The sequence below is a fragment of the Terrapene carolina genome, unplaced genomic scaffold, assembly GCF_002925995.2.
Source record: "Terrapene carolina triunguis isolate 2854851 unplaced genomic scaffold, T_m_triunguis-2.0 Scaffold33723, whole genome shotgun sequence".
Lineage (NCBI taxonomy): Eukaryota > Metazoa > Chordata > Testudines > Emydidae > Terrapene > Terrapene triunguis.
Genome location: NW_020698074.1, coordinates 5368286 through 5392833, shown reverse-complemented (window position 1 = coordinate 5392833; position 24548 = coordinate 5368286). Strand labels below are relative to the sequence as shown.

Below are 24548 nucleotides of genomic sequence, written 5' to 3'. Positions count from 1 at the left end.
CCCTCAGTGAATTAGCTCATGAGGTCAATGACCCTTCCTACAGTCTCACGCTGTCACTCCATCTCTCGCTCTCTCTGGTCTGTAGCTCCTCTCTCGCTCCTGGAACCACGGTATCCTCTTCATGACTTGGCCCTCCTACTAGCTCACTCAGTGTTTTTCTCTCCCTTCCGGGATATAGTCCTTCATAGTCTCTGTCACTCCCACAATGACCGAGGGAATCTTCCAGTTCGCTGCCCCACCAGTGCCACTTCCCCAGTAGTGGGTAAGGGAACCCAGGCCTGCCCTCTGCACCAGGTTCCAGCCGAGGGTCCCTACAACACACAGCCAAGGTCTGCTCAGTCCCCAACCATGCTGTTTACTCTTTGGGCTGCATCCTTAGCTCCTGGCTCTCCCCACTCTTCTGGGGTTGCTAGCTTCTTGACACCCTTCTCCCAGGGAACAACCATGGGCTACTTGTCTCTCTAGTCCCCAAACCCACCTCCCTTCTCCCAGGGAGTGACTGCAGACTACCTCCCTGTTGCCTCCTTCCTGCTGTCAGCTTCCTGGTTTTATAAAAGCTCTGCCTGTTCCCTCACAGGTGAGCTTCCCCTATTTAGGGCTTTCCTCTCAACATTCAGCCTAATAGGTTAATTGGCCCATCTGGCCTCCATTAACCCCTTCTGGGTGAGTGTGGGGTGGACACCCCATCACATTCCCTGAAAACTTACACATACATGAAGAGAACCGTATGTAGTTAAAATATTGTATACAGGGTGTTACTTCTCTGCCCAGTATAGAGTTGTGGAAAACTTAATTTTCCTATTTATATTTGTTAAAACCATATTGGAATATGGTGACTTAAGTATCCCCAGATTCTACTGCTTTTTCTTGTTTGTCTTGTTTCCTTTAATGTTCTTCCATTATTCCTTTAACTGGTGAGAGAGAATTTAGCACTAATGAAAAGTACAGAAATAATGGTCCTGAAAACTGAAGTCCTCTATATAAGAGGTACAACTAAAGCATTAACAGTACAAGATCCCCAACTGCCCTGTCAGCTTGCTTCAACTCTGATCGGGACAGATTGCCTTGTGATTGAGAGGGTTATTCTGTCTCCATGACCATTCAAACTTTGATCTTTCAGTTGAGACTGGTATCACGGATGTGTGTATTTATTTATTTATTTGTTGTTGTGCTATTTTCTGAAAATGTGATGACATTTCGGTCAGAGTAGGTTGTGACCACAAAATTAGTTTTGTGGAGGCCAATAAACAGGTCTTGGATGGCCCCTGGCTTTGAACTGGCAACAGACAGTTGGTGTGTTGCAAAGTTCCTTTTTCCCGTTAACGTTCCTCAGAACCATCCATTGCTTCATCCCATCGCTACTGGCTATGCTATAAAATGTGAATGTCTGTGCACATGGTTCAGTTACAAAATCCTAGGATTATTCTTTGCTTCAGTGCTATTGCTAGTTTTTCCATTGTTTTAATCTTTTACTCATGCTCTATATCATGAATGACAACACATGTTCTTTTCATTTCTGCTTGTATACCTTGTTTCACAGAAAACCATATGGTTTGGTTAACTTTGGAAAGCCAGAAATCAGTATTAATATCTCCTGAATTACACAATTTTTCCACAATAGGTTTGCAAAATAAACTCGTATTTTTTCAGAGTGTTGGTAAAGTATACGTTCTAATTTCCATTTCTGCTAATTTAGAAATTGTAAACATGTTACTCAGGTTCTCAATAAAGCAGTTTCTATTATGGATGGAAAATTACTCACCATTTTCAACCAGTTAGCTAGGAAAGTGGGGCCAGATCCTTCAGCTGGTATAAATCAGCATAACATCGCTGAAGTCAATGGAGCTACACCACTTGTATCTACTCAGTTGGACACTGCTTTCAATCATAAATCCTGCAAATCTTGTTGGTTTTTCAGATGCAGTCTTTGCTTTTTAGCTTCTGACTTAAAATATCAAACAATTGACAGGTTTTGACTAGTATTCTTTCTCAAAATATATCCAGATGCCTTTACAAACACATGCTATCATTAATTGTAGCACAAATTTCTATTAGTGTGGAAGGTATCAATGTGATTTATAGATATTCAGCACCGCTACTGTTGTCTTTGTGCTGACCTTTATACCTTTTAGTGTTTTGTTTGGATACATGTTTGTGAATGAAACTTTGAAGTCATTTAGATCTTCTGTGAGCATTTATCATGTTCTATGAACTCTAAAATCTGTCTTCAAAGGAAAACTGTTTGCACTTTGCACAGTTTCAGTCTGAATTTTCAGAAGGAATGCAATGCTTTGAACCATGAATAAATCTATGAAATAATTTTGAATATAATTTCAATTGACAGGTGTTCCAGAACCTATGACTGGTGGGTAGGCATCAAGCTAAAAATGTGGTCTTATTTTTGACAATAGCAAGGAGTGTGCTAATAAAATTTGTGGATAACACAAAGTTGGGAGGTATTGCCAATACAGAGGAGGACTGGAATATCATACAAGAAGATCTGGATGACCTTGTAAACTGGAGTAATAAACATAGTAATAGTGCAAAGTATAAGGTCATGAATTTAGGAACTAACAACAAGAATTTTTGCTATAAGCTGGGGATGTATCAGTTGGAAGTGACAGAGGAGGAGAAAGACCTGGGTGTTTTGATTGATCACAGGATGACTATGAGCCATCAATGTGATGGGGCTGAGAAAAAGGCTAATGCCGTCCTAGAATGCATCAGGCAAGGTATTTCCAGTAGAGAGAGAGAGAGAAGTGCTAGTACCCTTTTATAAGGCACTGGAGACCTCATCTGGAATACTGTGTGCAATTGTTCTCTCCCATGTTTAAGAAAGATGAATTCAAACTAAAACAGGTGCAGGGAAGGGAACAGATATGATCCAAGGAAAGGAAAACCTACATTATGAGAGGAGTCAAAGAGCTTGGCTTGTTTAGCCTAAACAAAAGAAGGCTGAGGGGAGATATGATTGCTCTCTCTAAATACATCAGAGGGATAAATACCAGGGAGGGAGAGAAATTAATTAACATAAGTGCCCATGTGGCCACAAGAACAAATGGATATAAACTGGCCATCAGCAAGTTTAGGCTCGAAATTAGGTGAAGATTTCTAACCATTAGAGGAGTGAAGTTCTGAAACAGTCCTCCAAGGGGAGCAGTGGGGGCAAAAATCCTAACTGGCTTCAAGACTGAGCTTGATAAGTTTATTGAGGGCATGGTCTGATGGGACTGCCTACAATGGCATGTGGCCCATCTGCGACTGCCAGTAGCAAAAATCCCTAACAGCTGGAGACGGGACACTAAATGGGGAGGGCTCTGAATTATTACAGAGAATTCTTTCCTGGGTGTCTGACTGGTAGGTCTTGTCCACATGCTTTGGGGTTTAACTGATTGCCATATTTGTGGTTGGGAAGGAATTTTCCACTGGGTCAGATTGGCAGAGACCCTGATTTTTTGCCTTCCTCTGCAGCATGGGGCACAGGTCACTTGCAGGTTTAAACTAGTGTAAATGGTGAATTCTCTGTAACTTGAAGTCTTTAAATCATGATTTGAGGACTTCAGTACCTCAGTCAGAGGTTAGGGGTCTATTACAGGAGTTGGGTGGGTGAGGTTCTGTGACCTGCAAAGGAGGTCAGACTAGATGATCACGATGGCCTGACTGAGCCTTTGATACAAGTTTTCAGTTAGGCTTTCATGCAGTCTGTCATTGCTGAGGAAAGATATAATTTAGCTTATAGGCTGATGGTTTTCACGTTACTCCACTCCCATGGAACTCTGTTTGTAGTATACTCCATTTAGAAAAAATGTGAAAGAATGATGAGAAGGCCGTGAAGTCAAGTACTCAAATGTTAGAAAATACCAGATTTCATGTAGTCAGTGCAATCTTAATTCTGCCCCTTGTGTATATTCATTATGACAATCTAATTAGATCTCATTCAAGACACAGGATGTACTGTGCTCAGCAAAGGAGGCAGCTGGCAATGATTTCTCTTTATACTCAACATTCAGTGTGTGGATCCCATGCCTCATTTACTTCATGCCATCCAAATGCTGCAATGAATATGATATTGCTTTTATTTTTTTTCATGAACTTTTCTGTGGTGCCCATTAGCATGGCCACCTGAGTGCCTCCCAAACATTAATGAATTTATCATCTTAATACCTCTGAAGTAGGGAAATATTATCCCTCACTTTGCAAATGGGAAAATGAGGAGTGTCATATCCTAGGAAGCGCCACCTCATGCCACTCACTAGGGCTGTTGTGAGTGAAATCCAAGCCTCTGTTGCTCTTGATTCTTACAAGGTCTCAGTGGGGTGCAGCCCTGTTTCCTCCTTTGGCTCCTCTGGCACATTTCCTGGGCATAGACTCAGTCTGTTATGCTTTCATGGAAAGCATGGATCTCAGCTCATCTGCCCTAGGCCCCTGGACGAATGCTGGCCCCTGAGATAACCCAGTTACTTAAACATACCCTTCTCCAAGGACTCTACCCAAAATATGTGAAGCTTCTAGTTACGTTTTAACTCTCAGGAACGTGCAGCAGTTGTGAAACTGAACACACACTCATACATTGCATAGGGTCTAACACATTTATGCTCTTTACTTAATCATGTAAAGCACCAGAGAGTACAGATCAGACAAAATAACAAACATCTGAAACCACAATATTCCTCACTAGCTCACCCTTCCTTTGTGAGCCCTTGGGGAACCATATGGGTACAGAAGGCAGCAGGCATTCAGGAAGCCCCCTCCTCAAACTATCCATATGCAACAGCCTGCATTTCTCCCTCTTGTATACCCAGCTTGTGCAACCTTCCTCATTCCCCAGGCTTCCTCTTCCTGTCACACTCTTTGTTCCAGTGTGTGTGTGTATGTTTAAACCCCTCCTGGTCAGCTGGCCTGTTCTTCTACTGGTAAGTTTGCACTGCTTCTCCCTTCCCCTCTCTCTTCTGAGGAGTCAGCTAGCATGGTTTTTCTAAGGGTGCAGCTCGCCCATTGTCCCAGGTGTTTGCACCTGAATATGGTCATTGATAAGGCTAAGATTTAGTCAGGGGTATTTTTAGCAAAAGTCATGGACAGGTCACGGGCAATAAACAAAAATTCACAACCTGTGACCTGTCCATGACTTGTACTATATGTGACTAAATCTCGGGTGCTCTAGAGAGGGGGAGCCATAGGTGCTGGGGGGAGCCCGGGAGCGCTGCGGGGGCGGGGGGTGGCCCAAGACTGCCCCAGCAGTGGCTGGTCAGTCGCACCGGCACCACTGCAGAAGTCACAGAGGTCCAGGACAGTCACAGAATCCATGACTTACGAGACCTCTGTGACAGACTCACAGCTTTAGTCATTGAGTCCTAAGCATTCCTCATGGTATCTGTCTGTTGTGTACCTGCTACAGGACCTGTCAGCAGTGGTAGATCTATATACATATAGGTACTCATAATACATCAGTTTTTTGTAATAGAACTTCACAATATCAACCAGAATTCATAAGTTGTACATAGAGAGCCCCAGTTCATCACAAGGCACAGATTCACACCAAAATTTGCAAAAGTGTCCACCAACTTTGAGTGCCCATTTTTTGGGTGCCCAAACTGAGACACCTAGGACCCGATTATTTTTTTCCCCCAGAGGTGCTGAGAATCTGCAGCTCCTATTGATATCAGCTGAAGTTGCAAATGCTCAGCACTTCTGAAAATCAGGCTCTGGATATGTCAAGTTTTGGACACTCAGAAAATGAGGAACACCTAATTAGTTGCAAAAAAACAACGAGGAGTCCGGTGGCACCTTAAAGACCAACAGATAATTAGTTGCTGCCTCTAAAAATGTTGGTCTAAGAGGAAAGCCTGCAGCAGAGCTAGGTAACCAGATTATTCCACTGGATGTGTATTAAAGGTAAGGAAAATTCAGAGGAGTTCTGCAGGGAAGAGATGCAATACAAGGGTGGACTGTTCCAAAACTAATATTGGTTTGCCTATCTAGGCTCTTAACTGGTTTACATTGTAATTCTCTTCTACCTCCTCCCCTCAAAAAAAAAAAAAATATAATTTTTTTTAAAAGTCTGTCACTATGTTTAAAAGTGAAAGATTAAATATTCTGGGGTGTGGACAAATCTTGTGAATTTGGGTTTCAGAAGATATTACATTATGAAATTCTGTTGCACTCACTTTTCATTTTCTTTTCACAGTGGGAGCCGTCTAGGAGGTCTAGTTACGGTATTGTGCTACTTTTTCAATCATGGGGAGGTAGGTCTTTTAGACTGAAATTTTTGATTGTTTTAGACTAAATCAGGTGTGTGATTTTTTACTTAAAAATAGAGAATGCTTGTACTTTACATCTTAGCCTATGCTTAAAGGTAAGAAAACATTGAAAAGGAAAATATGTAGTATTTTGAAAGTACCTGTGAATGTAAACTTTTTGTGGTATTTAAGATGCCATTATAGAAACAGCTTTTTTTTACACAATTTCAGTTTTCATTTCCCGTATACCTACATGTAGATAAACTCTGAATAGAAATCCCCTACTTTAAACTCCTTCATAACTAAACAGCAATCTCAGTAACTAGTATTGTCATTTCTCTTTCAGCTAACTTTTTTTTTTAATGAGGGAAAGTAGAACATATAAGAAATGTTGGAACCTAGAAACATGAATACTAGTTAGTCATTTCTTATTTTCTGAGGCTGGCTTAGCATTCTTGGTTAGTTTGTTCTACTAATGCCCTTAAACTGAATTTAGACCAGTAGCATTCTTACTGCCTATTAATATAATCCAAGCAAGTTTATTTGAATATAATTGTGAGAGCTTTCCATAAAAGTGTAGTCAGTGGTTTTTATTTGAATAATATTCTTCTGGCTTCCCTTTTCTCCCTCTTAAATATAAAGGAGATGGTATTGGAAGTGGGTTGTGGAGAAACATAGCCTGATGTATGTGTCAGGTTGAGATTTTAATTGCACAAAAATCAGGAAATTAAAAACTGATTTCCATCTCCACCCAAGAAGTAAATTCAGAAGACAATACTATGTGTGAAATCCCTAGCCCCAGTGAAGTCCGTGGGAAAATTCCCATTGACTTCTCAGGGGCCAGGATTTCAAACTATGTTTGCATAGTTATTGTTGCTGTAAGAACGCAAATTGTAGCTTTGAATACCATGACTGGCGCTATTAAAATGTGTCCCTAATGTTGCATTAACTTTCTTGTGCCGAACATAGAGTTGTTCGATGTATATTCATACGGTTGTATTATTCTATATGGCATTTAGACCACATTTTCAAAGGTATTTAGGTGCCTAAAGATGCAGGTAAGCACCTGGTAGAATTTTCAAAAGCGTGTGAGTAGGTGAGGTGCCTCACCAGCATAGGTGCTTTTGAAAGTTTCACTGAGAACCTGCATCTTTAGGTGCCTTAACATCTTGGAAATGTGGCTTGAACCCTCTGGTCAGTAGAGATTTCATAAATAAATGTGTTCATTCTGATGTCTAGAATATTTATTTCTCCTATTTAAAAAACTGCACCTTTTCAATCTCGAGGTGCATGTAGAAACCTCTAAAAATCACACTATCACTGACACAATGAGAGTTTGTTTGTTCGACAATCACCACTGTTGCCCATCAGTATCCTTCCAGATACCTCCTCTAACAATCCCTCATAATTTTACAAAACACAATATATCTTTCTTCAGAAACGCACAAATGGAGCAAGTTTTCTTTATACAATATCATTTTAGTTATCTGAAAGTCAGGAAGGGTACATAGTGAATACATAATAGATAATTCAGGGTTCAGATAGCCACAGCTGAACGTATTTTCTGTCGGTATACTAATGATTAGTCTACTATAGTCTCTATCAGGCAACATATTTATTTAGAAACTGTCTACGTCTATGCAGAAAAATAATGCTAAGCTTTTGGAAAAAGCTTTATTCCTTTAGAAAAAGATTTGTTTAGTCCAAAATATCTGATTTTTTTTTCTACCACTATTGTCATCTCTCTTGTGTTTTGAAAGAATAAATGATTTTAAGTGCCCTTTGGCTATGTTTCTGGTTTTTTACTTAGAAACATGTGGTGTTCTTCGAGTGATTGTACGTGTGCATTCCACTGTAGGTGTTTGCGCACCCTGAGCACAGTCACCAGAGATTTTTCCCCTCAGTGGTACCCATTGGGGCAGCTCAAGTGTCCTCTGGTGCTGTGCACACATAGTGCTTGTATTAAGCGCCCAGCCGACCTTGTGCCCCCTCAGATCCTTTTTACTGCCCATGACAGTCGCTGGAATTATTCTTGCTTCAGCAAGCTTTCTCAGTGGTCTTCCTTTCCCTATAATTGTATATAGTTGTAAATAGTCAGTTTTTAGTCAATTTAGTGTAGTTTGTGTCAGGGTCAGTTAGTTAGCGGAGTTTGGTCCGTTACCTGGTGCTGAGGCATGTCTGGTCACTGGGCTTCAAGCCCTGTGCCTCCTGCAACAATGCTATATCTCCAAGTGACTCATACGCTAGTTGCCTGAAGTGCTGGGGAGAGGCTCACATCAGGGACTGCTGCCAGATCTGCAGGGACTTTAAGTCTCGCACGAAGAAGGACCAGGAGGCCAGGCTGAAATTTTTACTCATGGAGGCGGTGTTGAGACCTTCCTCCAAGCTGAGCTGGTCAGATTTGGCACTGATTTGGTACATTTTGGAACCTGTGGGGGTTTCCCCTCAATTAAGGGATCCTATTCAAGATGCTACTATTTGGTGGCCTCCGAAAGAAGAGCACCACCGCCCCATTGGGCAACATCCAATCCAGACTTGGGTACTGAACCCAGTGCTGGGTTTCAGGAACTGGTTCTGCAGGACCCTCTGATGTGGAAAGGAAGGAAGAGTGTCCTCAGCTGGTGCTGGCCTCCTCCTCCCCTGATGAGGCCGTGTCAGGAGTGGGCATGTCACCTCCCCAGGATGACTATAGGGCTCACCAAGAGGTAGTGAAGGAGTCCTCCCATAGTCTGGTTGACGTTTTAGTGGTGGCAGGCCCATCAAAAGTAGCCCTGCCTCTTAATGAGGCCATTATGGACCCTGTTAAAGCCCTGTGGCAGACTTCTGCTTCCCTTCCCCCCACATTAAAAAGAGCTGAGCGGAAATACTTTTTGCCTGCCCATAGCTATGAGTTCTTGTACACTCATCTTACCCCTCCGCATCCAGCTCCCTGGTGTATCTGCTGCCATTGGAAGAGAAAGGCAGGGTCATCAAGGTGCAACACCTATAGCAAAGGACCCCAAGAAATTGGATTTATTCTGTAAGAAAGGTTTATTCTACTGGAGGGGGGTTGCAGTTTAGGATTGCAAACCAGCAGGCCTGCTGGGCAGATATGACTTCAAGATGTGCAACACATCTTGAAGAACAACAGGTACGGAAGGTTAGAAATTGTTTTTTGCCTGGCTTACCTTTGTGTCTTGTTGTTCAGATTGAATCTAGTTGCCATATGGCTCCATCCTGAGTTTAAACTAGTTTTGCCTTTTCCAGTTTACTCAGCTGAGCTTGGTAAAGGTCTTTGAATATGTTCAACTACATTTAATTGCATTAGAGCTTCTTTAACTACTTGATAATGGATGTCAGATGTTATTGAAATAGTCTTGTTTTTAAGATTAATTAAAAACCCGAGATGCTAAATGGCTAATACAATATCTTTCAAATGGAAGTTCAAAAATAATTATTCTCTGAAGATACCATTTGTGCAGGATTCTCACTTGTGTGGGACAGGCACAGCTTCTCAAGTTCTAAAAACATTTGATTCCTAAGGGTAGCAGACAGGTATAAATGTGCCGCACCCCACCATGGAAGTTAACTATTGTCCTTTGACTTTTCTAATTAGTTCCTTCTTCAGAGGTGCACACAGAAATTTTTCACATAGTTCACAAAACCAAACCCCTTTGTGGCTGCCTCATTCAGGCCTCCCCACCACCTTTCTCCTGGCCAGCTCCTCGATGTGGGCACTCCCCACATCTCCCTGTACTAGCAGGTCTTGAGGCTGTCGCTAGTGAGTCCTGCGGGCAGAGCAGAGGGGACACAGCCGCTGGAAGTGGGGCAAAGCTAAGCAGGCCCCTGGCGGGGGAGCCCTGATGCAGGAGCCAATCCCCTGGCTGTGGTGAGGAGGAGCAGTGCTGGTTGCTCCACTGCCCACTCAGTTTTGGCCCTGAGGTCCGCCTGTCATGATAGAGAAGCCACGGGCCAAACCTCAGTGGCACTGTGACCCCCATGCACCAGGTTGCAATGGCACTCACTCAGTATTGGTCTGATCGTCCGCCTCCCTGTCATGACGGGCTGCAGGGCCAAATCCGAGTGGGCAGTGAGTCAGCCAACACTGCTCCTTCTTTCTGCTGCTGTAGGCCTGGCTTCTGTGCCAGGGCTCCCCGCTGGCACTTTGCCCAGCTGCACCTTCCAGCAGCCTGAGCCCTGGGTTCCCTGCCAATGGCATGCACCATGTGTAACATGCATACAGCTGTGGGTGCCACTGTCCTTGACCACAGATTAACACTGTTATAGCTTCAACAAAATGCTAAAGGAGTCACATACGTGTGTGTGTGTGTCTGGTGTCTGTGTGTTATATCAAATAACTGTTTGGCATAAAATAAAATATTAATGTGCTGCTTTGGGCTATCTTGAAAAAGAAACATTTACCTTACAGCGATATTACATTTCAAGCATAGGAAAATGGCACAACTCATGGTAAAGTCAATATAGCAATAAGGTAAATGCTCCCTTTTTTTGGTTGCTCATCCTATGTATCACTTTTTGCTTTTACTACTTTTTTACTTTTTTCTTTCTGTATCTTGCAGGTTAGGTACATTTTAAGTGTGGCACTACTCTGAAAAATAATTAAAAAATGAAAGCACTTAACAGTATATGTGCTTTTAACATAATATCCACTTACTTCACCAAAAAATAAGCGTTTATATGTTTGTGCTGTAGAGTCAATACAGCTGAGAGTGAGCGTGATTCAGTTCCTGCTTGCTAATTCTTAAAAGAATTGTTTACTAAGTTCCAGTTGATTACACCTGTTAAAAATCATTTGAAGACTAATGGGGTTATACAGATATTACTGAGGGTTTAATTTGAAGGTAATTTGGATGAACAGTTATGAACTGGGGAAATAATTTGCTCTAAAGATCCTTTTTTTACTTCGGTGATGCAAGAGTAAGAGAGAATCCAGGCTGACCCTGATCAGTAGTTGTTTGCATGGCTGACAGTTAAAATAAATAAAAAGGAGAAGGGGAAAAAAAATCTGTCAATTGAACACACTTGATTTGGAAATTAAGGACAAACATGGAGCAGCACAGTGCTGTGTTTAGTCACTATACTGAGTGGAACTGCACTTTAAAATGTTTTTCTTTTCTTCATATCTTCTTTTCAATAAACTGTTTTTATTTTCTAGTTTTGCCTGTTTTCAACAGCTTGTTCCTACCACTCCATCTGTGTGTGCTTCCTTTTTTCAGCTGATGTTTTAATATTTCATAATCATTTTCATTCCTTAAATCTGGATTTTGTTCTCTTCCCTTGATTAAAGCACTTTCTCTGTTTAAATTCTCTACCTCTCTCCTGCCTCCTTTGTACAGCATCTGTCCCTTGAACTCTGTGTCCTCCTGTATTGCGTGTTAGTAGAGGACATCTAACAACTTAAATTTGTTCCTCCACATTCTGCCAAGTTTGAGCTGCCTTTGGGCTCGTACTCTGTTTCACTGTTTTCTCTGATATTGGGAATTGCTGCTGTGTGGGAGCACAGTACATATAGCACTAATTGGCCTCTTAAGTATGATTGGAGAGTAACGTCAAATTTAGAGGGGAGCTTAGGCCCCTGTTGATTGCGATACACATACTCTTGCTGCAGGCTAAATGGTACCATACCTTATGCAGTCGAATCAGTTATTGATCAAGACAGACATAGATGGGGGTAGAGAGAGAATATTGATGATACGTAAGTTAACGTGAGAATAAAAGTCCATAGAAACCCTTTGATTCTACCAGCGGTTCCTCAGTAAAAGTCTCGGTATTAGTAGAAGTCCATTAAAGACATTCCCCTTCCATTGCCACAGTAAATGTATATGAAGGAGAGATGTACTTTGTCTGTTCAAGATTACTTTTAAAAATGTTGGATGGGAAAATATGTACCTGATAGGTTTAATTACCAACAAACAGCTTTCTTCTAGCTTTGCTTGTATATTTCATGTTATTAAAAGGTTTTATATTTAGATACTGTATTGAATTTGTAGTACATCTTACAGCAGGTTTCTTTCAAACAAAATTTTATAACACAGTTAAATTGCTAATGTATCAGAAGGAACATCTTTCAAAAGTTGAAGTAACATGAAGCCTCTTGTGTATAATTGCATTAATTTGAAATGGAAAAATGCTGCAAAGAAATATTCAAATATATAAAGTTTTAGTTAACTCCTGGGTGGAATTGACTTTTGAAAACCAAGGATCTGATTTCTGCAAATCCTTGTGTAGGGCTGAGCCTAAAGGCTCAACCTAGCCCATGTGGGGTGGCACAGCTACATGTTTTGCTACCCCAAAAGCATTCTGAGAAGAAATTGTGGTTCCATCACAATTGGTTTGCCTTCTAATCTCTTGCTCTGCGGTGTGGGGAGTAATTTACAGCAGCTATGTAACAGGTACACTTAGTTTCAGCTGCTCAATGTTACTGGCTTGTGTGTTGGTGGGCAGAGCCAAGTTTCTGTACATTCCACACAGCTGTTGGGTGCACAGTCTCTGCTTTCTTCTCTCCATGCCTGAGCCACAGTGTGGGAGACTTAACGTAGGCATATACAGGTGTGTTGGCTTATGCCTCTCACCCTGCTCCCCGCACTCTTTTTTATGTGTAGCTATATTAGCTAGTTGCAGTCTTGCTGTTTGAGTAGTCCTTATTCACATGCATAATTAATTGATTTCAGCAAAGACTGTTTTTGTAAATAAGAGATTGCAAGATATGGCCATAATAAATAAGTGGAGGTGAGGAGAATCTGTGCTACTTTGGCATCTTTGTTCTTGGTGGACAAAACTGCTCCTAAGCTGTCAGATTTCTGTTTTTGCAAGAGTAAGATATCGTTCCCACTGTAGTTCTCTCATATCAAGAGAAGGAGCCAGTAGTAGTGGTTAAACCCTCTCCGCCCTCAACTATTAAAGACCCAAAGCTGTATCTTCACTCAAGCATGCATGCTCCTTCCTTCCATCTCTTGTATCTTGTCTTATAAAGCACTATTTTGTTGACTTATGACTGAGTCTTCATCTAGTTTGTTTTTGTACCATTTCAGTTTCCGTAGTTGATCATTTAAAATCATAAATTCATTGCTTTGCGGGGGGGGGGAATGAAAATGTAGCAGAACATACTATGAACTAATTCAGTTCTTATTTTCAGTGCACGCGTGTGATGTGGACTCCACCCCTTCGTGAAAGTTTCTCATACCCATTCCTTGTGCTTCAGATGTTGCTTTTGACTTACATTCTCAGGTAGCTTCCAATTTATGTGTGGTTATTAAGAGTGAAGAGTTTAAAAAACAGAATCCCTGAGACAGTGCATTTATTTAGAGGCTATGGTCTTGTACATACTAGTTTTTTTTTCCCCTCAGACATTACCCGTTATTGCTAACACCAAAGGGTCTCCACCACTGGTAGTAATAGTGATACTAGTGGTTTAGGCTAGGCTCCCATTATCACAACATTTTTAACACTGGGCTAGTGGAGCTACATTGGTGTTAGTAACACTGGTAATGAAATAAACTCCTAGTTTAGACACAGCCTTACTGTACAAACCAGAAATCATATATATGATTCTTTGAGTGTTTGCCCTTGTCATTCCACCCTAGATGTGTGGGCACCAATGCACCAGAGTTGGCTAACGTTTTCCCATAGCAATACCCTTTGGGGAGGGCTCATGAGCCCTACGTGTGCTTTTGCTAATTGCCAAGAGCATAAAGGGCGGGGGGGCAGAGCTGCCCTGGCCCCTCCTTCTCCGCCCATTATCAGTAGTCATAACACGTCTGAATGCCTCACACTTCCCCTTTGTGCTTTAGAGACCTAAATTTCAGAACAAGCTACTGGATAAAGTGAACAAGGAATTTAAGATTTTTATAAGTGAGGGTTGTTTGCCCACTTGAGTCCAGAGGCTGTTCTAGATGAAACCGACTCAGCAACTCGTGACAGCCATCACTATGCACCTTGTTTCATGGCACCAGGTATCGAGTGTACCAGCTGAAGTCCCACACCCTCTGAAGGTTCAGATTTGTTTTGGGGCAAAACAGAGGAAGCTCTGAACACTCAAAAGATTCCAGGATAACCTAAAATCAATGGATATTTATATCCCTGCTATAATAAAGAAGCAGTTTTGGCCTCAGGCCCAGCAGAGGTATCTGGACTACCCAGTGAGACAGCCCAAAAGCTCTAGAAGGCATCCTAGGTATCAAAAGAAGAGACCACCTTCTCCACCTCCTTCAACTTCTGCGTCCTTGAGACAACTTTAAACTTCTAAGCAGTCTTTTTGATTCTTTGGTCCAGGGCAGCAAACCACCCCAGAGATCTTCTCTCCCTTTGGCAATAGGTTGTCTCACTTCCTAAATGCCTGGACCCACATTACATCAGATACTCTAAGCATGCTGGAACTGGGATATATCCTGCAATTCACGTATATTCCTCCATTCCTCCTGCCCCCTTCCCTGACCCTTTTCACAGAACGCTCTCACAAGGTTATACTAATTCAGGAAGTGCAGACTCTGGTGCAGTTAGGGGCCGTAAAGGAAGTGCCTCCTCAATATAATGGAGGAAAGGATTTTATTCCTGATATGTGCTTATTCTGAAGTCCAAAGGAGGCTTCATTATGAAATCCATTGCCCAACAAAAGAGTGCAGGGCCAAGACACAGCCCTCCATGACAACAGATACTGATTTAAAAGGTGCTGACATCCGATTCTCCAGATGTCCATGGGCAATGGTTCCATTATGCAGCTCGCTAATGAAGTCCAGCAGAGGGTTGGGACACCTACGCCCTTTAAGGCCTTCTATAGTGCGACTTGGTCAGCTGAATCAAATGCGTCCATAAGGTCGACATATGCTACGTGCAGGGGGTTTTGAACTCATGGTGTATCTCTGACAACAAGCGGAAGGCTGGTGGCATCTAATGTGGAACTGTTCCTCGTAAAGTCTGATTGTTGGGGGCAACACTGAGCAGGGGCTCCAAACGTGTCAGCAGAACAGAAGGTGCAAACACCTTCCCTGGCATGGACAATAAGGTGATCGGCCTGTAGCTCTTACATTCACTGCTCAGTCCCTTGCCCTTATAAAGTGAGATCACAGTACCGTCCTTCTAACTGGTTGGCAAGGTTCCAGTTCTCCACAACAGATGAAAGATGGCCAGAAGATGGCTCTTCCATGAAACTTTAATTGGTTGTCCCTGTGACTCAGACAAAATCCATGGGGGCATTTTGAAACTTTGATGCTTTTTCAATATGAAATATTTATTTGATCACTGAGGTAATTGAAAAATGGAGTCAGAGGACACCATGAGTCAGTGCAAATTCAGGTGAAAGTATTAGAATGTGTCAACTAGATACAGTTATTGCCTCACCTGCCTCGTAGCCTCATATGTAATTTCATCCCCAATTGTCGTCTTGTGGAGGAGTGGAAGCATGGCAGCCATTCGTGGGCTACAGGGCTCTGCACTCAGGCGTCATTGGCATCACAAAGGGGCATGTCTGTTGGAGAAGGAGTAGAAAACTTTCCTGCTGACTTGCAGCAGTTTGGGAAAACGGGAAACCATCCAAGAGGCTCAAGAACTTCTAAGGAAGGACATGTAGGTCAATTTACACAAGTGATTATAACTATAATCCTCCTAATAGACGAAATTAAAGATTTTTTTGTGACATTAGACCCCAATGTAAAGTCTGGCTGCAGCTGAGTTATCTAGTTTATTTCCTGTCTTCTAGCAGATGGAACAGTTTAGTCTGAATGAGCTGGGCCTTCGTCTCTTTTTGCATTATGTCCCATGGAAGCAGTTTTCTTCTTCATTTATGGAACTGATTGTCCTTCCTTAGAAGTCTTTGAACCTCATAGGTGGCTGCCTCAGTTTTCCCAGACTGTTACAGATTGGCAAGAAAGTTTCTACTCCTTTTCCCATAGACATTCCTTTTTGTGATGCCAGTGACCCTTGAGGACAGAGCCCTATATAGTCCCAAATAATTGCCATATTTTCATTCCCCATAGGTAGGTAGACAAGTGGAGATTAAATAATGATATATGGTGAGGTCAAATTCTGAACTCTTGTCAGCAAATACCATTGATATATCCCCTGTGTTTATAATACTGTACTAGAAGTATTGCACAAAATATTTGTCTGTGTCACTTGAGTAATGCATCATTCTGGCTGTCATGTCATCAATGAGAATGAGGCAGTCTGGGCATCTTTAGAGAAATCTGAAGAGTTGGAACACTTCATAAAGCCTGAAAGGAATTCTAAACTAAATGTTAGTTTTTGAGATGAATGTTCATCATGGCTTGCTTAGTGGGGCCACTCAGCACTTTTTTGTTTACTTCAACTTCTACTTTTATTTCAAAAGGTGAGCTATGAAATAACAAGGGTCAGAATTAATTATTTTAATTATTCTTATATTATATATTCTTATGGAAATTAATACAAAAGTTACTTAAACTGTTTTGTTCACAGTTGTCAATTTATATTGCAAGTCCAATTACAAGGCAATTTTTAATTTTTTGATACTATTCTCTTATGCTCTTTTGGATGAAATACAAAGGCCTATTATAGTTTAACTTACTGGTATCTGTTTTATTTCTTTTTTCCTAAGGACTCCGAATATTAATAGAGGAAGCTTGATTGCACTGTGTGTTTCTAATGTCTTTTTCATGCTTCCCTGGCAGTTTGCTCAGTTTGTCCTTCTGACACAAGTAAGACAATTTTTATTGAATATCACCAAAATATTCATGGATATATTAAACACACCTCTATTCCTGTACACGGGACGATAGCATAGTGTGTATGTAGCTTCAGAATAATAAATTCAAGCTTTATAGTATTACACTATACACCGTATGTTTAGACAAATGTGTAGTTCATTGCCAAACTTAGATTCAGGTAGAATCTTTATCTTATTTAGATAAATTGACTGCTTTGTACAGTCAAGTGAATTCATAGGACTTCTGATGTGTTTTAGCTACCATTGTCATTCTGTAGCACAGTAACCAAAATTTGGTTTTATGTTCATTCTGAATATCTGTTTTCTAAACAGAGTCCAGAATGCAGCAGCCAGACTTCTCTTGCTCCCAGGTTCATATTGCACCATCACATTCACTGCTGTCCTAACATCTCCAAAGTTATTTCAAAATTGTCCCCTTCTTGTCCCACAATCTTAACTGTGGGGTTTTCTCTCTAAGGTGATGGAAAGTATACCAGAATGTTTGTCCTTATTTGAGCATAGACCTGCCCGTTTTGAGCCCTTCCCAGATTTCTCTGCCTCCAGAAATAGTCCAAATGTAGTTTTGCAAAACCATATATGAAAACAAATATTTTTGTGATACTAATAAAATATTTCAGTTACAAAAATTTTGTAGGCATGGAAATTTAAGTAATTTGCCTTTTAGTCCTAGAAATGCATATATTAGGAAAAAACCCTCCATCGTTAGAACCAGAAAGTGAAATGAACATGTTTAGTTTCACTGCCCAAATTGTTTGAAGGATAAAAAAGTAAAAATAAAAAGAGTACAATCAACGTGCAGCTAAATTTAGACCAGCAGCAACAGATGTTGGGTTGCTTTTTCAGGTGAGCCACCCCATGCCACAGTGTCCCTCTGCTCTTGTGCACTGGCAGGGTCATGGGATGGACAGGACTCCAGCTCTCCAGGAGGACATGCTTCTACCATGACAAAGAAGTCCTCTGCCCCATGTAGCAGTGTGACTGGATCCCCAGCTGAGATGCTAGCAGTTTACATTTGTTCCAGCTTTCATTTTAGAGAGCGGTTACCTTTTCAGGGAGCATGGCAATTTTAAAATGTTGGTTTTGGGGTTGGTAGATTAAATTTTGGGCCTCACAGACTTGACTCTGTCCCTTCAACTGCGCACCCATTCAGAGATCTTATGATCAGTCCTTAGGAAATTCATAAAAACTCCATGAAACTTTTATGAGGCAAAATCCAATTTCCCCTCTCTAATACCAAGACGTTGATATAAAGGTTAGTGTAGAAGTATGTCAATGCTTACAAATGCACTTTTTTGGTTTTGAGCTATACTGAATTTCTGACAATGAAGAAGAAATAAGCAGAAACCCTAAATTACAGCTGCCTAAATTGTCTCAGTATGAGCTACATAAAAGTCACAATGGGAGTTTAGAATCTCATGGGAAAATGAATTACTGCTAACCTTTCAGTTCCATTCAAGACCAAGACCAGTTTGCGGATGATACCAAACTGGGAGGGATTGCAACTGCTTTGGAGGACAGGGTCATAATTCAAAATGATCTGGACAAATTGGAGAAATGGTCTGAGTTAAACAGGATGAAGTTTAACAAAGACAAATGCAAAGTGCTCCACTTAGGAAGAAAAAATCAGTTTCACACATACAGAATGGGAAGAGACTGTCTAGGAAGGAGTACGGCAGAAAGGGATCTAGGGGTTATAGTGGACCACAAGCTAAATATGAGTCAACAGTGTGATGCTGTTGCAAAAAAAGCAAACGTGATTCTGGGATGTATTAACAGGTGTGTTGTGAGCAAGACACGAGAAGTCATTCTTCCGCTCTACTCTGCTCTGGTTAGGCCTCAGCTGGAGTATTGTGTCCAGTTCTGGGCACCGCATTTCAAGAAAGATGTGGAGAAATTGGAAAGGGTCCAGAGAAGAGCAACAAGAATGATTAAAGGTCTTGAGAACATGACCTATGAAGCCAGGCTGAAAGAATTGGGTTTGTTTAGTTTGGAAAAGAGAAGACTGAGAGGGGACATGATAGCAGTTTTCAGGTATCTAAAAGGGTGTCATAAGGAGGAGGGAGAAAACTTGTTCACCTTAGCCTCTGAGGATAGAACAAGAAGCAATGGGCTTAAACTGCAGCAAGGGAGGTCTAGGTTGGACATTAGGAAAAAGTTCCTAACTGTCAGGGTGGTTAAACACTGGAATAAATTGCCTAGGGAGGTTGTGGAATCTCCATCTCTGGAGATATTTAAGAGTAGGTTAGATAAATGTCTATCAGGGATGGTCTAGACAATATTTGGTCCTGCCATGCGGGCAGGGGACTGGACTCGATGACCTCTCGAGGTCCCTTCCAGTCCTAGAATCTATGTTAATAAACTAAGGTGATTAATACAAATAGGGAACTATTTTAAAATATCTTGGAATTTTTTTTTATGTTTAACATATAATATTCCAGCATGAATTTTACATGGATAGTGTTGACTTTTGGTGTACCTATTGCTACCAGGTACAGTAATTACTGTCTGAGAGCAGCAAAGAGCTCATCTGATTTAAGTACTCCAGAGAGAATTTTATGCCAAAAAAATAAAAATTCTGTGCACAATATATTTTAGAACTCTGCAAATTTTATTTGTCAAGAAATAAATGTGGAGGCTCCAACATGGCAGTGGGGAGCACCTCCCACATCCATCCAGGCAGTGGCCTATCACCCTGGAGCCCTCCCTTCCTCCCCTCAGGACAGGGACTCGGTGGTGAGGGTGCACCTGACCTTGACACAGCGCAAGGGCCAGGACTGTCCCAGAAAGACCCCAGGGTCCTGCCCCTCTGCGCCAGGCACTCCAGGGGTGGGCAGGCTGGCTCAGCCCGCCAGGATACAAGTGTGGCGGGGCTTAGTGTGGGGGGACCCAGGTGTGGGGTGAGAGAGTTCTGTGTGGGGCAGTCTGGGTGTAGGTGGCTCAATGGGGGATCTGGATGCACAGGAGCTTGTTGGGGGGTTTCGGGTGCAGGGGCAGTGGGACTCTGCAGGGGATCCAGGTGAAGGTGGTTGGGGCTCAGCAGGGGCCATCTGGGTGTGGTGGGATTGTGCTTGGCAGGGGTGGTTTAGGTGTGGGGGCTCAGCAAGGGGGTCTGGGTGCTGGGGGAGTGGGGCTCGTTGGGGTGGGAGTCCAGATGTGGGGGGGCTCATCAGGGTGGTCCAGGTGCAGGAGGGGTGGGGCTTGATGGGATGGGGGTTTGATGGGCCTGCTTAATGGGGGAGCTCCAGTGCTGCTGCTGAGGGAATGCTGCATGACAGGCTCCCCCTTCCCCCCCCCATGTCCTATCCCTTCCCCCCCCCATGTCCTATCCCTTTCCCCTTCCTCTCCCACCACTCCTCCATCCTCCTTCCTTCCCCACTGCCTATTTCCACCCCCTTTCTCCCATTTCTCCTGCCCCAACCCACCCCTCTTGCCCTGTCCCACTGTGGGCACTCACCATTGTGCAGAAAACAAGATGGCTCCCAGCATGCAGAAGGGGAGCCCGACGGCACTACGACTCAGGAGATGGCATCCAGCTGCAGAGTTAGCTAGCCGTAGTGGAACCCTTCTTCATCTGGGCAGCTATATGCTCACAGAAATGGGGGGTGGGGGCAGTGGCATGTGACCCCGCATACCCCCATGCCTTGCATCTGAGGGGGCTATGCCCCCAAACTATGCCCATGGGTGTCCCCACCCCGACCCCTTCGGAGATTTACCTCTCTGCCAGCTGCTCTGGGCACTGGAAACCATGCTGGCATGTGACCGTTCTTGTGGCTTCCCTTTGCCTCCCCGTCATTTTCTGCGGGGAAGCAAAGAAATCTTTGGGGGGGATGAATTCTGTGCATATGCAGTGGCACAGACTTCCCTCAGGAACATATAATGTAGTTTAAAAGAGTCTGTTAAATATATCTCTAGGCAGCACATACTCATCTTTATGCATTTGAATTAGAGAAAAATGTAAGCCCAGAAGTGCTAATTAGCAGAGATTTTAAAAAAAGTTCTGTAATCCGGGCTTTTAGGAATTTTTCAGTCAATAGAAGGTAGATTAGGAAAAGGTAAGGGCTTAGATTTCACAACACAAAGCATTGGTTATCATATCTAGCTTCCCCACTGAAAAATTACTCTTTATGTGTAGCTTCTAAGCGCAAGTGCTCTGATTACCTGATTCAAAGGGTTGCTGCAATCACTGACCTCATTCTTAAAAATAAATCAATAAATATGGGGACATGGTGAATTAATTACTAACCCATGTCAGGTTTTTTGTTTTAAACTGTGTGACTTTTAATGCATTCTGGACTCTTCAGGTAATTGTCCCTTTTGGAAGCAGAAGTCTTGCTCCCTATTTGGGTCTGCAGAAAACAAGCTGCTGCGTTAAATATCATCCTGAAGAAGTTGGGGTTAGAATGAGAGGCATAGAAAAAGCACTCATACCTTCCTAAGCATCTGCTATCCTGAGCTAGGGTGCAAAACACCCATGACTCTTAAATTAAAAACTAGGACATGAATGAATAACTGGATAAAAGGATAATGTGGAGAAATAATTGGCAGAATTATTCCCGAGGCTCTCCCCCACAAGTATTTGTGTCCTCAGCTTTTTTTGTATTTTTGAGGCGCAAGGATGCCCTTCTCTCTTTCCTCTCCTTGTCAACCCAAGGTGCCTGGAATACAGGAGCTTCTCTTCTTCTCTCCCATCTACTTTGGGCCGCTGTATTTTGAAGTAGCAGGTGTTGCTTTTGAACAAAACAATCTGGGCAGGGGTGGATGGTCTCCTAACCACAAAGAAGAAAATTAGTTGCAGGTGGCCACCAAAAATGTAAACTACAGAAACATGTTTATTTTAAAAATGTTTGATAAAATGACCCTCATTTTTCAGAAAATCAAGGCAGAGGCAGCAGGGGTGCTCTGCTGGTTAACACAGTGTACTGGAACTTTGGAGAGCTGAATTTGGTTCCTAGCATCACCATAAACGTCATGCATGACCTTGGGCAGTCACTTAATTTCTATGCCTCATTTTCCTCATCAGTAAAGTGGAGATAATATTTCCTGATTTTTAGACTAATAATAATGAATGCTCTTTTATCTGAAAATGGGAGGTACTATCTAAGAGCAAATTATTAATACAAGTGGGGGTCATTAACATGAGTAAAGCAACTTCTTTTATTTTAAATCTTATTCTTGAAATGTTTAAATGTTATTTTATATTTTTTGGGTGTTATACACAGCTCCACCTTCTTTCAAAATAAGCCATTGCAAAAATTCATAAGCCTTTAGCCATTAAAAGGAGCTACAGATGCTTGTGGGTTATTGCTGAATAATGTATTTATGCTGTATGAATGTATCATTTTCAATTAGTTTAATCTTCTCTTTTTAATTCCAGATAGCCTCGTTATTTGCTTTGTATGTTGTGGGTTACATTGACTCTCTCAAGTTACAGAAGATACTTTGTGCACATATGGTAATACTTCCTTTTAAAAAAATAAACTAGTCAAACTAGCTAGTGAAGAGAATCTAGTTTTAGATATTTTGATTAGTTGTGTAGTGAGTGTAAAGAGTTACTGTAAGACTAAGAGTGAAGGGAAAAAAGGAATAGAACCCTGTCCATACACAGATCTTGAGATGCACAAAAATGACTTTTTAAAATAGAACACTATTATCTGCCTTTACTAATTGTGTATTGGAAAAAAAAGAAAAATGTACTGGTTTTAAAAGAATACTGTCAAACTTGGTAGACCAACATTTTCATCTGTCGTAGAAGTAGATATTTTCCAAATGTCTTGCTAATAAATAAATCTTTTTATGATTTAGACAAATATGTAAATGTAAACCAAGTATTTTAATATCCTAAATTAAAATTTAATGAAAGAGCTACGTTCACTTCTGCTACAATATCATGGCCAGTTCAAAGCTGTTAATTGGAACAGCTCATGAACAGGGCCGGACTAACATGGAGCTTTAGGGGCTGCAGCCCAGGGCCTCTGACTAAGGGGCCCCCGCAAAAATAAATCCATAATTATATACAATTCAGTGGTCACCAACCTGCCGATTGCCATCGACTGGTTGATCCTGGAGCCTCTGCCAGTCGATCGTGATCTCCGGGCCACTAAATGTCCTGTGACGCAGCAGGGCTCAGGCAGGCTGCCTGAATGCCTTGGCCCCACGCTGCTCCCGGAAGCGGCCAGCTGCTGGCACATCTCTGCAGCCCCTGGCGGCAGGGTGGGGAGGAGGCTCTGCGCACTGCCTCTGCCCCCAGCACTGTCCCCGTAGCTTCCATTGGCAGGGGTGGCGCTGGCAGGTGCGTACAGCGCACGGAGACACACTGTCGCCCCCAGGGGCATGCAGAGATGTGCCCGCAGCCGGCCGCTTCCAGGAGCAGCATGGGGTATGGCAGGCAGGCAGCCTGCCTGAGCCCTGCTGCGCTGCCGGCCTGGAGCCGCCTGTGGTAAGCGCCTCCCAGCTGGAGCCTGCACCTCACACCCCCTCCTGCATCCCAACTCCCTCCCAGACCGCGCACTCCCTCCTGAACCCCAACCCCCTGCCCCAGATCAGAATCCCCTCCTGCACCAAACTCCCTCCCAGAGCCCGCACCCCTCATCCTCTCCTGCACCCCAAAACTCTGCCCCAGCCTGGAGCCCCCTCCTGCACCCAAAATCCCTCCCAGAAAGAAACTAATATAACAGCTGTTCTAAGATAAGAAGTAGGCTATTTTGAATTAACTTAACAATATTCTACATGTTTTAAGACTGACATGTATCCATAGAATGGCTTTGCTAATTAAAAGGCAAGTTTAGTATAGCGTTAATACCCTCAATGCCATAATTGTGATCATTTTGTTTTAAATTAGGAAAAAGACTTGTATACAGGGGCCCCAGAGAATCTAATAGCCCCAGGCTCACAGGAGAGTCAATCCAGCCCTGCTCATGAAGATGATGTATCCATATGACAGCCCCAAAAATGTTCTGGTACATACTTCAAAATAAGAAATGAGAAAATATTTTATGATTAAATTAGTCCTGAGCAAAATTTCAGGATGTTTTAGCTTGAGAGAAACATGAAGGTAGGAGGTGATAGTCCTTCGCTCTTTCCTGACCACTTCCTGGTGGTTCCAAAGCATATAAGTAAATTACCTGCAAGTTTAATTTATTAGTTCTTATATTTGCTCCAGATGCCAGGTCACTCACTGCCAGGCCTCCCACTAACCTCCCAGGCTGCCCTGGACCCTGCGTCCCCCTGAAGCGCAGGGCCCCCCAAAGCGTGGGGTCTCGGGCGGTTGCCCCAGTCCATTCTATGGACAGGACGGCTCTGCTTGGACGTGTTCTGGGCACCACCAAAAATTATAGAAACCTGGCGCCCGTGGATACTGGTCATGCATTTACAGGTTTCTGTATTTGTGTATTTTGAGAAACATTGATACTACATTACTTTCTGGATTTTTCCATGGTGTTCAGGCTCTTCCTGAAGAGTCTAATAGCTGTAATACACTTCATTGTCTGGGTATATCAAAAGAAGGACAGGAGACACTTGTTATGGATTTTAATCAGGCCTCAACTTTATTATATAGCGGTCTGGGACTACCAGGCAGATAAAGTGAACAGTGCAGGCAAATCCATATTTATTCA

The 24548-nt window shown here is 42.5% G+C and overlaps 1 protein-coding gene across 1 annotated transcript in view; it reads left to right on the top strand.

Annotated features, from left to right (window-relative positions):
• Window positions 1–24548, top strand: part of LOC112111148 (probable C-mannosyltransferase DPY19L1) — a 100995-nt gene that overhangs the window by 22072 nt on the left and 54375 nt on the right. Inside the window, exons 8-11 of the mRNA XM_026663520.1 lie at window positions 6185–6242; window positions 13372–13463; window positions 16807–16906; window positions 22310–22387. Coding sequence (XP_026519305.1) covers window positions 6185–6242; window positions 13372–13463; window positions 16807–16906; window positions 22310–22387 — 328 coding nt within the window. The remainder of the gene's footprint in view (window positions 1–6184; window positions 6243–13371; window positions 13464–16806; window positions 16907–22309; window positions 22388–24548) is intronic.